General features: G+C 40.9%; 1 protein-coding gene across 1 annotated transcript in view; it reads left to right on the forward strand.

The window, feature by feature from the left end:
* Nucleotides 1-17,149, forward strand: part of CCDC81 (coiled-coil domain containing 81) — a 54,958-nt gene that overhangs the window by 13,084 nt on the left and 24,725 nt on the right. Inside the window, 6 exon segments of the mRNA XM_021062609.1 lie at nt 2,650-2,711; nt 5,082-5,238; nt 8,753-9,009; nt 11,773-11,852; nt 14,332-14,453; nt 15,908-16,022. Coding sequence (XP_020918268.1) covers nt 2,650-2,711; nt 5,082-5,238; nt 8,753-9,009; nt 11,773-11,852; nt 14,332-14,453; nt 15,908-16,022 — 793 coding nt within the window.

A 17,149-nucleotide genomic window follows, 5' to 3' on the forward strand; every position in this document is an offset into this window, starting at 1 on the left:
ACTTCGACCTACATCACAGCTCATGACAATGCCTGGTCCTTACCCCACTGAGAAAGGCCAGGGATTATACCTGAATCCTCATGGATCCTAGTCAGGTTCCTTAACTGCTGGGCCACGAAGGGAGCTCTCTAAAATTATTTTTCTTTTGAGGTTTGGTGATACATTTTCTGATACTTTGGGATATGGGAAAAATCCAAGTTAGAATCACAGTCTCCAAGATTTCCAGAGTCCACTCCCATTTGAATTGCAAGGGACTAAAACTTCCTAAAGGAAATGATGTACATGTTTTCCTTATCCTTCAGTGAAAAATATCAAATTTGAGTTTAGAATAATAAACTCTGCTCTTATATAACTGTGCCTGTTAGATTTTATAGAGTAAAACAACAAGGTGGACTTGAATGTATCATTCAAATGAGGAAAGACGATCTTCAGATTTCTAATTAAGCTCAGTCAAGTCTTTTCACTAGGGTTTGGTTACAAGCTATATAGTTTGTCCTGGCTCCAGTTAAATAATTTCCTTTTGGTTAGACAGTTTTCCTGAAATTTGAGCTGCATACCATGAGTCTAGGTGAAAGGCTTAACAGTTTTGACTTAATTATTTTGAAAGGTCTCCATGCAAGTATGGATACTGAGACTACATATTATTAGTGAATTAATAACACTTTTGGTCATGATGAAAATTTGAATTTAGAATATTTGGAAGGACTATTTGAAATACCTTCTTGGTTATTAGCCTGCAGTAGAATTCTTTTGCCTATGGGGGTCAGAAAGACTGGGGAATGCAGTAGGATGAGGCAGAATAAAAGAAATAACCTGATTATAGTAAACCATATATCTGTGACTTAGAGTGAAGTGCAGAATCTTGGTAATCAGCTCACTGTAGCATGTAGCCCTAGTTTTCTTGGTGAGTGAGGTTTTATCACTCAAGTTGTTCCTAGATGCCCATAAGAGTCACTGCAACTTCTTACTGTCAACCTGCTCCTTCCCTGCATATTAATAAAAATATTTATAGCCTGATATACTGGATTAGAAGACTGCAACTTTTTGCTTTAGGTAGTGGTTTAAGAATGAGATTCCCCCCCCCCCCTTTTTATGGCCACACCTTTGGAATATGGGAGTTCCCAGGCTTGGGGTAGAATGGGAGCTACAGCTGCAGGCTTCCTGGATCTGAGCCGCATTGGTGACCTATGCTGCTTGTGGCACTGAGCCAGGCCAGGGATCAAACCTGCATCCTCGCAGACAAGTTCGTAATCCATTGACCCACAATGGAAACTCTAGGTAGTGTTTTAAACCATTAGGAAAAACAGTTATATCAATAAATCAAGCAGTTTCTAAAATGGGGAAAGAATTGATTTTTGTCCCCAACTGCATCTGTGTCTGAAATGGCAACCTGATAAATACCACTGTTCTTGATCCTTTATTTTGAGAATTAAAACATACTCTTCTGATTTGCAAAGAGTGCCTCATTGGAAAGTATCTGTAATAAACACATGACTAGGTTTGGAATGGAAATGTCAATATAGACGTAATTTCCTATATTTACAAATATTAGTTATACCTAGAGTATACCTTCGTATCATACGTTAACACTTTGGTTACTGGCAACTACACATTTTTCTACCACATTTTTTTGGGGGAGTGTGGCAGCTCAGGGCAAGAAAATAAACATAGAAGGCCTCCCTCTGACCATTCAAAACAGTGCAAAGTCCATGCTGATTCAGTGTAAAGCCCCTTGGGCCCCTTGTCCAAGGGTCTGTTTTTAAAAGATACTATTTTAGACATAGTATTAGTATATTTGTGGAAATCAAGAGCACAGCAGATCAGAAGAAGTGAATTAGGACTGGGCTGGGAGCCTACAGAGCACTAGCAGCACAGAGAAGTGACAGCTGCAGTTCAACAGTGACAAATGAGATTGAAAATCGGAGTCAAGAATTTAGCAACACTAGAAGTACAGAGACAGTTAGTGTGCAGACACCAGCCTTCCATGCCCTAGTGGCTCTCGGCCTTCCTCCTGTGTTAGAGAATGGCGTGAGAATGAGTGTTCATGTTAACACACTGTATCCATAAATCAAGCAGTTTCTAAAATGGGCAAAGAGTTGGTTTTTGTCCCAACTGCATCTGTGTCTGAAATGGCAACCTGGTAAATACCACAGATGGCACAGAATAGACCCTTAGAGGCTTACTGAATGGGTCCTTAAGAAAAGGCAAGATTGGAGATCCTGTTGTGGCTCAGCAGGTTAAGAACCAGATTAGCATCCATGAGGACGCAGATTCAATTCTGGGTCTTGCTCAGTGGGTTAAGGATCCGTTGTTGCCGTGAGCTGTGATGTAGGTCACAGATACGGCTTGGATCTTGCATTGCTATGCCTGTGGTGTAGGTAAGCAGCTGTAGCTTGGATTTGACCGCTGGTCTGGCAACTTCCATATGCCATAGGTAAGGCCCTAAAAAGCAACCCCCCCGAAAAGGGCTAAATTATGTTTGGTTAATTCTAAGAGGTGTGACAAAGTTCCCTTTATGCTAGAAAGATTTTCTTCAGAAATTTCTCCTCCTCCTCTTCTGCATTTTATATTTACATTTTTATTTATGAACACCAAGATCTACCACGGGGGTGCTTTCATAAACTATTTTTTGTTTCCTTTGAATTTCAGAAGTCTCTACTATTTGGGGGAATGTGTCAGAATTTGTGGAACGGCAGCTATCCCTGCACAAGGTAGGATTTATACTTTAATTTTAATGTAGGAGGTCACAGAATCTTTCCTCCTTAGTCTCATATAGTTTTGCTGGGAGCAGGAGAGCAGACTTTAGAGCCACCCAGTTTAATTTGCAGTTTTGTGATCTTTATGATGCTTACACTTGGGGTTGGGGAGGGTAGATTTAACAAACATGGATTTCACCATCAGGTAATGAATTTTTAAGCTCTGTTCTTTTGATAATAGAAAGTGTATCACGAATCAGGTGTGTGTAGAGGAAATAGGTGAATTCTGCTCATTTATGATCAGATAGTTCCTGGAGTAGCTATAGGAGGATATAATGCCTCTTGTAGGAAATGGAGTTTAATTGAAATATAAGAAGGCGTCAGGGACTGGACTCACAACTTGCCAAAAATGAGAAACTTTATCCAGGGCTGGGCTGTCTCCTCTCGTCAAGTCTTGAGTTTGATTGCCATAGAAATGAACAAAGATTTTGAGAGTTTGGAGGGAGCTGTGATGTTGTAAAGCTTTTATACTCAGAGGTCCCAATGTGGCAGTCCTTGAGCTGAACTGATCTTTGAAACCTATTTTGTTTGGTCTGATAATTTGAATTAGTTGTCAGCACTTAAAATTGAGTTTATATAAAGTTTAGTATTTTTTTCTTAAAAAGTCAGCAGATTAACGGTGCCAATTTCCCATTCCTACATGTGACACTAGGCTGGAGCTGACAAGGGGCTCTCCTCTTTAGATAGGGCATGCACTCCTTAGCCGTCACATTTGTTTTGCTGGCCTGATGCCTGCCTTGTGTTCTTTTTAGCTCCTGTAGGCATTGAGTTTGTAACTCTTGATGTATGATATTTCTAGGCAGGCAGAGATCCACTGTGAGAGCCAAAAGCATGTGCTTCTACCCAGCAGCCAAGATCACCACACTGCAGCAAGTGACATGGATGCTGGGTTGTCTGACATAAACAGAGGGACATAAAACCTAAAGAGAGAATGAGAAAGTAGAGGCTCTCACAACTTCTTAAAATCTCTCCTTCTGATTGCAAATGATTGAAATTTAAAATGTCAACACAGGAGTTCCCATGGTGGCTCAGTGGTTAACAAATCCGATTAGGAACCATGAGGTTGTGGGTTCGATTCCTGGCCTTGCTCAATGGGTTAAGGATCCGGCGTTGCTGTGAGCTGTGGTGTAGGTCACAGATGAGGCTCAGATCGCGCATTGCTGGGTCTCTGGCATAGGCTGTCGGCTGCAGCTCCAGTTAGACCCCTAGCCTGGGAAACTCCATATGCCGCAGGAGCAGCTCAAGAAACGGCAAAAAGACAAAAATAAAAATAAATAAAAAAAAATTAAATGTCAACACAATTTAGGACAAGAGTAATATATAGATTAAAAGCATCCATACAAGTTTTCTTTTTTCTTTTCCTTTTTGTTTTTTTATGGCCACACCTGGGGCATATGGAGGTTCCCAGGCTAGGGGTCTAATCGGAGATGCAGCTGCCAGCCTACAGCACAGCCACAGCAACACAGGATCTGAGTCAAATCTGTGACCTGCTTCCTCATGGATGCTAGTCAAATTCGTTTCTGACGAGCCACTACGGGAACTCCATGTTTTCTTTGTCCTCATAGCCTTTGAATAATATGGAGATGAGGAATCAGAAAGAATCATGGAAGAGTTCCCACTGTGACACAGTGGGTTAAGAATCCAACTGCAGCAGCTCAGGTCACTGCAGAGGTTCGACCTGTGAAGTGGGTTGAGGATTCTGCATTGCTGCAGCTGTGGCTTGGATTTAGTCCCTAGCCTAGGAACTTAAATATGCTGTGGGTGCAGCCTTTAAAAAAAAGAGAGGGGAAAAAAAAAAAAAAGCACCATGGATTGATTGAGTACACTTTATACCTTTTTTTAAAATACTTCATTTGAAAATTTAGAATTGTAAAATACCAAGGCTATAAGAGATCATGGGCATCATTGAATTTTGAGGCCTAAGCTTAATTCTCTTCATGTTTTTTGGGATAAAGTCCTAAAGATTATTTTTCTTTACTTTTAGAATGAATTCTCTCTCTCTCTCTTTTTTTTTTTTTTTTTTTTTTTTTTTGTCTTTTTGCCTTTTCTAGGGCCGTTCCTGCGGCATATGGAGGTTCCCAGGCTAAGGGTCGAATCGAGCTATAGCTGCCGGCCTACGCCACAGCTACAGCAACACAGGATCTAAGCTGTGTCTGCAACACACACCACAGCTCACAGCAATGCTGGATCCTTAACCCACTGAGCAAGGCCAGGAATCGAACCCGAAACCTCATGGTTCCTAGTCAGATTCGTTAACCTCTGAGCCACGACGGGAACTCCTAGAATGAATTCTCTTGTTTTTTTTTTCCCCTTTTTTCTTTTCAGGGGGTTCATATTCCAGGACTGGGAACTTTCACTTTCATGAGACAAAAACTGGAGGTGGGAAACAACAAATTTATTCTAATTCAGAGACCCATGTTTATCATGGCGGAGAAGTTAGTACAGATCCACGGACTCAAACAAAACAAAGCATATACTCCTGGTAAATGTATTTAATTTTTAAAACTTTCCCAGGTGGCTAGCCTGGGGATGAAAATGAAAGGGCAAAGCTTGGCCAGTTGCTGTTTTATTCGGTTCTAATTTGAGGAGCTCTCTTTTCAGGTGGTGCCTTTGGCAGAGGAGGGTCAAGTTAGAATATAATATAGAATCTTCCTACAGGCCGTTTTAGACCTCAGTAGCTTAAGACCTGATGTGACATCAAGGCAAATTTATACAAAGCCACATCACCAAGTCGTACAGATTTTACTCATATGTCAGATCCTAAGAAATTAAAAGTCATGAAGAAGAGAATTATAATTAGGATCACTGGTTGGAAGAATTACAGTTGGCATCAGCTGTAAAAAGACAACTGTGTTTCCATTACATGTAAGTTATTAAAAGTTCAAAGTTGTGAGGAGGTTAATAATTACATGTAAGTTATTAAAAGTTAAGAGTTGTGAGGAGGTTAATAATTCTATAATTCCCTAAAATTTTCCTTCTTTCCTTCCCTTCCTTTTTCCCTCCCTTCTTCTTTCCTTCCACAAATATTTACTGAGGCCCAACTATGTGTCAAACCTGTTCCAGGTGCTAGAGATATGGTAGCAGACATGACAACTGCTGCAGGACACTTATGTTCCAGTTTTAATGTGTGGACTTCGTGACACCTGCCCTGGTTACTTAGAGGCCTTTGGGTGCTTCCTTCCTAATTGCTGACCTTTTGACCTTCCTTAGCATCCTCTCCTATAGCAAAGTCATATCTGGATGAAGAGAGATATCTACCCCCGATACCAGCAGGTGAAAAGGCAGAGTTTCCTTTCTGTTGACTTCCCTGAAAGTTAATTTTCAGAGTAACTTTCCACCAAAAAATGATAAATTAGAAAAAAAAAAAAAACCAACAAACTATCCTTAGAATTCATTATTCATATATTCTGTATGATGAGTTTGATGGAGTTTTCAGCCATTTTTACCTAGACTTTTACGACTGGAGAATTGTAATATCCTGATTCATCAAAAATCTACCAAATGAAAGTCAACTTTTCTTTTTTTTTCCTTTCTTTTTTTTTTGTGTATAAACATTTGTGCCTTAGAGTAGAGCTTATTTTGCATCTTGGATTTTGTACTGTAGTCCAAAAATGTACTTTAGATCAATAATTAATTTTTTACCAGGTCGAGGAAATTTCAGAATTAAATAGATATGATTGAATTCATTCATAAGAATAAAGAGTTTATCTTTGGGGTTATGATTCTTCATCATTAGGTAACTCATCAAGTATTATAGAGTGATTCTTAGAGATTATTAAGACATGGTCCTTGCTTTGAAGAGCTCAGAATCTAGCATAGGAGATAAATATATAAGCAAATGATGCAACATGATTAAGCGCTATAAAGCAGCATTGATCAGGACTGGATCAATGCCAGGGGAGCCCAGAGGGAAGGCTGCCTAACTTGGCCTGAGGAGGTTTAGGAGGATGACACGACAGGAGGTCTTAAAGGATGGCAGAGAAGCTGTGGAAACTATTTCAGGAACGGTGTGAACAATTCGAGTATAAGGGAAAGAGTGAAGCCTGTTAAGGGAATAGCAGGTGTGGGGCCAGGGTATTTGACTGTGGAGTCAAGTAGAGGGAAGTCAGAGGTTGGTAGGGGTAAAAGTCTAAGGAGCCTTATTTGGTTTGAAAAGGACTTTGGAATTCATCCTGTAGGCACACTGAGAGCCCCTGAGAGATTTTGAGCAGGGAATTATCTGTACTGGTCCAGTTTTTAGGTTAGGAAGGTAGTAGCTCTTTTAATTATAGTAGTTTGGTAAAATATGTAAAAGCCCGAATGAAGGCAGTAGACATCAGGGGGAAGATGAGGGAATCTATCCGTGAGATATTTCAGATGTGGAACTGATGGGATTTGGTTACCAGTGGAGAGCAGTGGGCAGCAAGAGGAAGGAAGATATTTAGGGTGATCAGATTTCTTGGAGAGTAAATGGATATTCATGCCACAGGGAATGAGAGGGAAAGCCAGGTGCTGGTGGCAGAGTTTGCTTTTGGACATGTTGTATTAGAGATTCCCTTCGGGATATTTAGTTATAGGTGATTTCAGAGCTCAGAAGGGTGGTCATGGTTAGGATAAATTTGCCCTGGAGAGCATATAAAGTAAGAAGAGATAAAATCCTGTTAAACAAATGCCATCTTATAAGAAGTAGAAGAGGAAGAAACCAGCAAAGGAGACCAAGGAGGAGGAAACTGGAGATCTGAGAATGGTGCCATGGACTTAAGAAAAAAGGGGCATAGCCCATAGAAGTTACAGAGAAGTTGTAAGATTTACAGCATATCCATTGGCTTGTCCATCAGGAGATGACAGTGTCCTTACTGACATGAATGGGCTGGAAGGCAGGTAGGCTCTGTGCAGATGGGAGGGGGAGTCCAGAGGAAGATGTGCAGAATCACCATTCAATTGTGCAGGAGACTGGGGGCTGATAGAGGGAAGCTTGTATCTTGTAAAGCTGTTAATTCACATCATCCAGCAGTATTAGACATGGAAAAGGCTATAAATTAATGTTTGCTGAATGAATGTTTAGAATGTTCTGGGTTTTTTGTTTGTTTGTTTGTTTGTTTTCCTTTTCTTTTTAGGGCCACACCCAAGGCATATGGAAGTTCCCAGGCTAGGGGTTGAATCAGAGCTGTAGCCACTGGTGTACACCACAGTCATAGCAATTTGGGATCCAAGCCACATCTGTGACCTACACCACAGCTCATGGGCAACGCCAGATTCTTAACCCACTGAGGGAGGCCCGGGATGGAACCCACATCCTCATGGATACTAGTCGGGTTTGTTTCTGCTGAGCCACATGGGAACTCCTAGAATGCTCTTATCTTCTCTCTGCCCTGGTCTATCTGTGGACCTTGTTTATCATCTTGATCATCTTTCCTGTTTTCCTCCTTTTCTGACTTACGGACCTTGCCTAGCTCCTATATCTCTTCTAGTTGCATAGACTCTGTGCTTGCTGTCACACCATGTTCCTCTGCAATGCCATCTATGGCCTCATCAGAGAGGAACAGCTTTCTGCGGGCCATCCAGTCTGATACCCTCTGATAAGACCCACTTAGTGGAGAGGACTATCTTTTCAAAACATTTTATGTTTGCAGAGATTTATGATCATTTAGAAATGATGCGATAACTGGAGGAGAGAGGCAAATATTGTTGAGCATGTCCTGAAATATAAGGAGACTGAAAACTTCAGAAAACCCTCTGATGAAGAGAAACAGTTAGAAATATGTCTCCAAGAGGAAATCAGAAATTTGTCTGGAGTGTTGCTAAGAAAGCTAATTGTTGTTACTTTGATCAAAATCATTCTACTTTTTAGTGAAAATTATATTGATTAATATCTAGGGTACAACTAAAGGCTTTATGTGGAGAGTTCTATTTTTGAATATTGAGAATCAGATGATAATTTGCTGAGTATATATGATACGTCCTTGTGGTAATTTCCACTTCTCTTCTCTCACCCCAACTGTCTCTTTCTCCTCTAGGTGACATCCCAGTTGTTCCACTTAACTTTGTCATGATATCTCTGGAGGGTCCATTTACCAGAGATGTAGTGGAAGGATGCGTGAAGGAGACATTGCTTTTTTTATCACGATCCATTTCCACCAAACAAAACGTGGAGTTTACATTCAAAGGAATTGGGGTCCTCGTGATCAAAGACGGCAAAGTCAAGATGAGATTCTATAAGGACTTCCTTTGTACAATGGATGGAAGTGAGACTTTGGCAAAAGCCCTAACAAACGTAAATTAATGTTTCCTTTCTCTTTACCCCTTTCCTGATTGATGCTCTGAATCATCCGTAAATGTGTCATCTTGTAAAAAAAGAAACTAAGGTTTTCATTTTTTTATTTTTTTAAATGGCCACACCTGAGGCATATGGAAGTTCCCAGGTTAGGGGTCAAATTGAAGCTGCAGCTGCCAGCCTACACCATAGCCACAGCAACACCAGATCCGCTCCGCATCTGCTACCTACACCATGGCTCATGGCAATACCAGATCCTTAACCCACTGAATGAGGCCAGGGATCAAACCCACATCTTCATGGATACTAGTCGGGTTCGTTTCCCCTGGGCCACAATGGGAACTCCAGAAACTCAGGTTTAAATGGCAGTTACCCCAAGTCAAAGAAGTGCTTGTTTATAAATGATTAACTCTTTGACAAAAAAATTAGAGGAGATAAGGAATTTTAAGTTTTGAGTCAATGTCAACCGGAAAATAAAAATAGTGATAGAAACTCTTATAATTCTGAACATTTTATAGTGCTTTATAGTTTAAACTTTTTCCCCACATATATTACTTCGCTTGAGTCTCAAAGCATTATAAAACCAGCATTATTATCCTGATTTTACAAATGAGAACAATGGAAGCTCAGAGAGGTTATGTGGGAAACTGAATTCAAGGTGCTTAGCAATGGAACTGGAATTCAAGCCCTGACTTCCCAGTTATGTTGTGTGTGCGTGTGTGCTGATTACACTATTTTATTTTAATGCAAGTCTACAGAAAAATAAAGTCATGGAAATTAGCTTTCAGTTTGCCATGTTGTAGAAGAAATTTCATAATTGACACAGCACTCTTAACCATTTAGTAGCTGCAGTGAACTTTGTGCTAGGTTGGGCAGGGCAGAGTTTAAGGAGGCAGCAAACTAGTCCATCAACAGAACTAAGTGAATCTTAGTGCAGGAAAGAAGTTGGTATGAATGAATTGGATTATCATGAATGTTGTAGAATCCTGTGTCCCATAGAACAAAAGCCTGATTTTAAATGGAAAAGCTGGAGTTCCCGTTGTGGCTCACGAATCCATGAGGAACCATGCAGTTGCGGATTGGATCCCTGGCCTTACTCAGTGGGTTAAGGATCCGGTGTTGCTGTGAGCTGTGGTGTTGGTCACAGACTCGGCTTGGATGTGGCGTTGCTGTGGCTCTGGCATAGGCTGGCGGCCACAGCTCCGATTAGACCCCTAGCCTGGGAACCTCCATATGCCTTGGGTGTGGCCCTAGAAAAAGACAAAAAAAAAAAAAAAAAAAAGGAAAAGCTATAAAAGAAAAGGTTATAAACATGGTCTAATTCTACCCTCTAATTTTTCCTTTCATGGTGCTCTGGGATAGGGATTTAGGAGACAGATTTGGGCCTAGTAAGGCTCTTGGTGTTTTCTCCACACTCTGGCTTCATACAGGATTGCTAAGGCAGCTACCAACCTTGTGTGTGGAAAGTACAAACACACGCACAGGTAACACCCTTTCTTTTTCATAAATCACAGGCAAGATCTGCAAAACCAGAAGCAAGGCCAAAGTGCTGCTTCATCTTTCACCCACAGAGATTCTACAGAACTTTCTAAGCTTCAATATGTGTTTTAAAGAAAGGATAATGTTTTTATTAGCCTGCTGCCCTGTAAGACGTACTTTTAAGGCGCATTTTCCAAAAGAATCAGTCTTGAGGGATATTATATGCAGAAATGGAGGCTTCAGGAGGTGGAGAACTGCTGTATAGGAGCCTCGTGGACAGAGGCAAAAGGCACATGGACATGAAAACTGAGCAGTCTGGCTGGGAAGAAGCTGCTTTAATGCCTGATGTATTTAATCATGGAACTTTAGCTTAAGCCAGTGTTCATTCACGTCTATAAAACACATTTTGGGAAATGGCTGTAAAGTTGTGAGAGTGACTGTTTTTCCCCTAAATATTCCATAACATAAACCTGAGTGCTGTCCTGCAGAAGAGTTCTCTGGGGAAGCTCTGTGCTAATTTCAGTGATGCTGCTCTTGCTCAAAATATTTTTAAAACCTCTATCTTTGGAATCCCCTTCAGAGCCCTTTGTAAACCATGTCATTAATCCAAAAAGAATAATTGTATATATTGTTCTATACTAGTATAATTTAATAATGACATATTATGATATAATATTTGTGTTATATGGGATGTTATATTTTATAAATAACATTATAAAATAATTTATATAATATTATTACATATGATAATTATCATAGCCACTATTTGTGGAGTGCTTATTATATGCTAGCCACTTATATACAGTACCTCATAAAAATCCTATGAATTTGATCCTATTATTATGCCCACATACCTATGGTCTAAGGCTATGGAGCTGTGAGCAGTGTGGGGATTTAAACATGAGTACACCTGACTCCACAGCCCTTCTCTTAATTACCCAGTTTTAGAGTTATTTAAGAGGAGGAATTACCCAGCTTCCCCATTTTCCTGATAGTTTCAGTAAGTCGGCTCTCCTCTTAAAGTTGTCTAGAAGAAGCTGTTACCTCTGAAGGCAGTTTCCAAGGAGGAGATGGTTGGAGAAAAGGCAGCATCAGTGGAACTGGTATGTGACCACACTGGGTGGCTGATAAATGAGATCGTTCCTCACTGGATTTTAAGCACTAAACAAAAATAACAATAGCGAGTGTCATGGTGGTCTGAGGCCTCTGAGCAGCCTGTGGCTTTGATTTGTCTGTGTCCTGGACCACAGCCCAAATGTAACCGTTCTCTGTCCCTGTTCCCAGAGGCCTGGCACAGTGGACTCAGTGTTGTCTAGCAGAGAGACCTTGGGGAAGCGGCCCAACAGCGTGCTTGCATTTCCAAGGTCAGTGCTTTCCTCTAGGCACAGCAAGCCTTGCTGACCCATTGATGGGACTGGACAGTGTTTAACACCCTTTTCTGGCTCATGTTTCTTCTAGTGCATTCTCTCTCTCTGTGTTCCAGCAAAGAAGGGTTTACTGCATACACTTTCTGAGTTAAGTTAAAAAACAACAGGAACTGAGGATATTCCTTTTTTTTTTTTTTTTTTTTTTTTTTTTTTTTTTTTTGCTTTTAGGGCCATACTCACAACATAAGACAACATAAGGAGGTTCCCAGGCTGGGGATGAATCAGAGCTATAGCTGCTGACCTACACCAGAGCCACAGCAATGCCAGATCTGAGCCACGTCTGTGACCTACACCACAGCCCATGGCAATGCTGGATCCTTAACCCACTGAGCGAGTCCAGGGATCGAACCTGCCACCTCATGGTTCCTAGTCGGATTTGTTTTCACTTTGCCTTGATGGACACTCCCGAGGATATTCCTTTTTTAAATGACTCTTATTTCCTTGGACATTCTCATAGCACCTCCCACCAGAATTAGTCCTTGCAGTATTACTAAAATTTGTCTCGCCTGCTGGGCTTTTCTTTCCCTTCCCCTGACCTGGCTTCTTCCTTGTCCTTCAGTCTAGACTCCCTCCTGTCTGAGCTCTGATTTTACTGCTGAAGGGGCTAGAAAGACAAGGTACAGCTTCACCCCAAGAGCACAGTGGGCCTTACCAGCGGCTGCTGCTGAAATGATTATAATAGTGATAATTATAACAATAATAATAATGATAGATATTGTCTATGGAGAACTTACCAGATGCCAGGTATTGTTAAGCACTTTCTCAACAGTCTTGTGTTTAATCTTTACTACAACCATTTGAGAGACATATTATACTTTTATCCATTTTTACAGAGGAGCAAAATTAATTGTAATCTTAATTCTCTCACTCTTTTTTTTTTAACAGGTGAAGTGACAGGTAGCAGTATTAAAAGCACAGGAATAGGAATCAGGAGACCTGGGTTTTATTTCCAGTTTGGTCATTACTTATCATTATGAGCTCTTACTTATGTTTTTTATCTTAATTGCTATACCATTAACTACTACACATTTCGGGTAAAGGAAGTTTGGAGAATAATAACCATCTTCCCAGAGTATTATTTTCTCATGGTTTTTGACTGCGTGATATCCTCTTGTGTTTGTTGGTTTGGAACAACTCCCTCCTGGAAAGACTGTATGATATCTACCTCAGCAAAATCAGTGTGAAGGGGGAGAATAAACCTCAGAGGTTAGTTAGTCCAAGCCTCTCATCTTGCAGATGAAATGGCTACGCAACTGAGGGGTCAAGCTGGAAAGTAAACCATGGCTCCTGACTCTTCCAGTGTTGTTTCCATTGCAGCATGTTGCTTTACTCATTAAAAATAGTGCATTCAGAATAATTTTATTGGAGTTCCCATTGTGGCACAGTGGAAATGAATCCAAGTAGTAACCATGAGATTTTGGGTTCAATCCCTGGGCTCGCTCAGTGGGTTAAGGATCCAGCATTGCCATGGGCTGTGGTGTACGTCACAGACGCAGCTCGGATCTGGCATTGCTGTGGCTGTGGCGTAGGTTGACAGCTGTAGCTCCAATTCGACCCCTTGCCTGGGAACCTCCATATGCTGTGGGTGCAGCCCTAAAAAGAAGAAGAAGAAAAAAAAATATATATATATATATAATTTTGATTGTATTTTGGAAGGCAAATTCGGTTGTCTCCTTGGACATATTTTAGCTTAGGCATTCCAGGAAGGAAATAATCACAATTAATTAAGGAACAGAGAGAGGGGCTCCTGTCAGTTAGCCTGAAAATAGACATGAGGACTCAAATACTCAAAACAATTGTAGGTGTTTTGTTTATGTGACATTTGGTCCCTGAGTTTACTGTAAGTACCACCTCTCCTCCTGAACTTTAACCCAGCATTCCATACCTGGGATTGAGAAAATCTACAACTGTGCACACCAACTGAACAGACCCCTTCCCCCCTTGCCTTTGCAAGTCCCTCGTGTTTGCCGGGGGAGAGGAGGGAGAAGTGTGGAGGAGAAAGAGGGAGGAGAGGAGTGGATATTTCTGGGCGTATCCTGCCTACTAGGCTATGAATCCTTGCTTTCAGGCTATCCAAAACCACCTTTTATTGTATCAGGCCTATGGTATCTGGTTACAGAACTAGAAAAGACACATTGAAACTGAAATAAAAAACAAAACTTAAATCCAGGCCTGGAAAGCAATTTTTAAAAGAGCTGCTTTTGGGCCCTCAGCATAGAGGGGCAAGGTCTTGGTCAGCTCTCAGACTTAGCCCCAGAGAGAATGAGCCCATGTTTTGTACTCAGCAAATAAAAACACTTACCCCCCTTGAGAGAAGTAGGCTTATTTCATTTGGAATCAGGGAGCTAGCTTGGTTCCTTCTCAGAATTGAGAGTTTACACAGTCACTATGGACAAATATCTTGCTTTATTCCTAGGGTTGAGTTCAAGGAAATGGAGAACAAACCACTTATGGAAACCATTGTAGAAGAAGATCGAAAGAGTAAACAAAAAAGTAACAAGTTAAAAGACCAGCCAGACAAGGAAGAAGGCATCCCAGGTAGGTCATGGTTTCTGGGTATAATCTGTCTTTCTTTACTCCTTATGAGCCAACCCATATTGCTTAGGAACTCCTTTGGCCAAAATAAATAAAGTTAATTTCATGAATAATCACTGTATGCTTCTAACAAACATCTACTCCTGGAATCTCATATCTTAACTTTTACCATTTTATGACTCTCCGGCTTTTAGACTCTGATCTCTTTGCTGGCTCCCCACTGCTGAAAGGGGTCAAAACTCAGTTCTCTGTAGGGTCCAGGCAGGTAACATAAATGTATGAACTGGGCTGGATGTCACATGATGGGATGTCACATTATGTTAGCATAAATAATAATTTTTATGAAAAATGAAGAGTGGTAGTTTTACATCTTTGGTATCTGGCATTATAGAAGATAGTGGATCGCATATCTACTTCATATAATCTGTCATGATATGTTGGTTTGATTGAAGCATGTAAAGAGAATCCTAGGACTTCAAAGACTTTTTGAAAGGGTCCCAGGGATCCTCAGGGGTTGCCAGACTATCCTTTGAGGCTTCTTCCTCTAGCAGATTATTGATTTGCGGAATAGGTGGCCAAGGGGTATCAAATTTTCTGATATGTGAAATCTATTGATTGTTAGATAGTGATAATTGACAGTGAAACAACTGACATTGAAACAAAAAAATACTAACTAGGCCAAACAAAACATGTCAGTGGGTAAACTCTGTCTTATGAATATTGGTTCTGTGACATGTGGCCCCTGGGGTAACATACAAACTTTTAGTCTAATATTCACATGCTTTCATTCATTGCTGTTCCCTACAGACTCTTTCTTTGAGCAAAATTGTCTATTCATACTCTTCTACTAATGTGCCTTGCCCTTCCTCAACTCCATGTTTCGCTCACTCCTTTCCTCTCGCCTGGATTGCCCTTCCTTTTCTCAGTCTGTCCCAATCCTACTCCCTTCTCAGCACCCTTTTCACATCTCACCTCCTCCATGAACACTCTTCACTGGATTCTGAAGTGACTTCTCTCTTCTCTGAACATGTCAGACCGTTAAAGATGGCACCATTCATTTGGGATTTAGACATTCAGCGTAATTGTCCTAAGTTGCTATTTATAATGTGGGTAAAACACTTAGTACTGTTGGCAGGTTGTAAGACCTCCATAAATAAGAGGTTTTATGTTTTCTTTTTACATCTTATTTTTCCTCCTCAACTATATTTATTGAAAAATCTTTAAGGTCAGAAAATTGCCTTTTTGCATTTTGTAAACTGCCCAGCCAGAGCTTTGCAGAGTATACAGCAAAAATACATACTTTAACCACCCTAGGATAAGGGACAGTAATTTAAAGATAAGAAAGTGTACCTTACATGAAATTTTTTCCTAGTAAAATTATGAGTTTTAAAAATCGGTATCAGGTACAAACCACCTATTGAGAGTTGTAAGGAAACTCACTTTCATTCATCCCACAGAGATCTTATCACCCAAGGTAACTCAAGATAGACAAGCTGTCTCACCTGCCAAGGCAACAAACCTCAGTTTGCCAAACAAATTGGAGCAGAATGGGAAGAATATGAACCTTGAAAGGTAATACATTGGCATTTTTTCTGTTGCACTTTACTAAATGTATTTCCAAGTCTTGTCTTGATGCAGGGAATTTAAATAAGTATTCATTCATCCATTCCTTCATCCAATATTCTTTTTTTTTTTGCTTGCCTCTTAGGCCCACACCAGTGGCATAAGGAAGTTCCCAGGCTAGGGGTCCAATCAGACTGCCAGCCTATGTATGCTACAGCCACAGCCGCACTGGATCCTTAACCCATTGAACGAGCGCAGGGGTCAAACCCACATCCTCATGGACCCTAGTCAGGATTGTTCCCTGCTGAGCCACGGCGGGAACTCCCCATCTGTGTTCTTGGTGCTGTCTTCTATATACTAAGTGATGGGGATAATGAAGACGAGCAGGGCACAATCGGTAATGACCGTATTACAATTTATGATGGCCCTGTCTTCTTGTTATGCCGAAAGAGTTCTCTTTTCTCCTTCTCCCTTTGTGTAGGATGCTCTTTAAGACCGCAGAGCAGGGGAGCTCCTGTCATGGCTCAGCAGAAATGCATCCATCTGTTATCCATGAGGATGTGGTTTCAATCCCTGGCCTTTCTCATCGGGTTAAGGATACAGTGTTGCCGTGAGCTGTGGTGTAGGTTGCAGACGTGGCTTGGATCTGGTGTTGCTGGGCCTGTGGCGTAGGCTGGCAGCTGTAGCTCTGATTAGACCTCTAGCTTGGGAATCTCCATATGCCATAGGTGCAGCCCTAAAAAAAAAGACCTCAGCACAGAACTACACTCAAATATCTTTTGAGCATCTACTATGTGTCTTGCCCTGTGCTGTCAACTTTGAGTTTATTAAGGTGTCACAATTAGCAGCTGTCATGTGTGCAATTTAGGTGCTTCGTGGATTCCTAAAGTCCTATTCAAAGTCCCATTCTAAGCCCCCCGAGCCATGCTTATTTTGGAATAATCTCACTGTTATGCAAGATAACTGAGAATTAAATGGCTAGGACCTTGGAATTTAGTTCAATCCAACAAACATTTAGCACTACTGTGTACCAGGCACTATTCTAGACTCTGAAGCTACAGAGCTATGAGACATAAAAGACATAGAGACTTACTTTCATAAAAATTATGGCCCCTTTTCTTTTTTTTTTTTTGGCC

This window comes from Sus scrofa, chromosome 9 (genome assembly GCF_000003025.6).
Source record: "Sus scrofa isolate TJ Tabasco breed Duroc chromosome 9, Sscrofa11.1, whole genome shotgun sequence".
NCBI classification, from domain to species: domain Eukaryota; kingdom Metazoa; phylum Chordata; class Mammalia; order Artiodactyla; family Suidae; genus Sus; species Sus scrofa.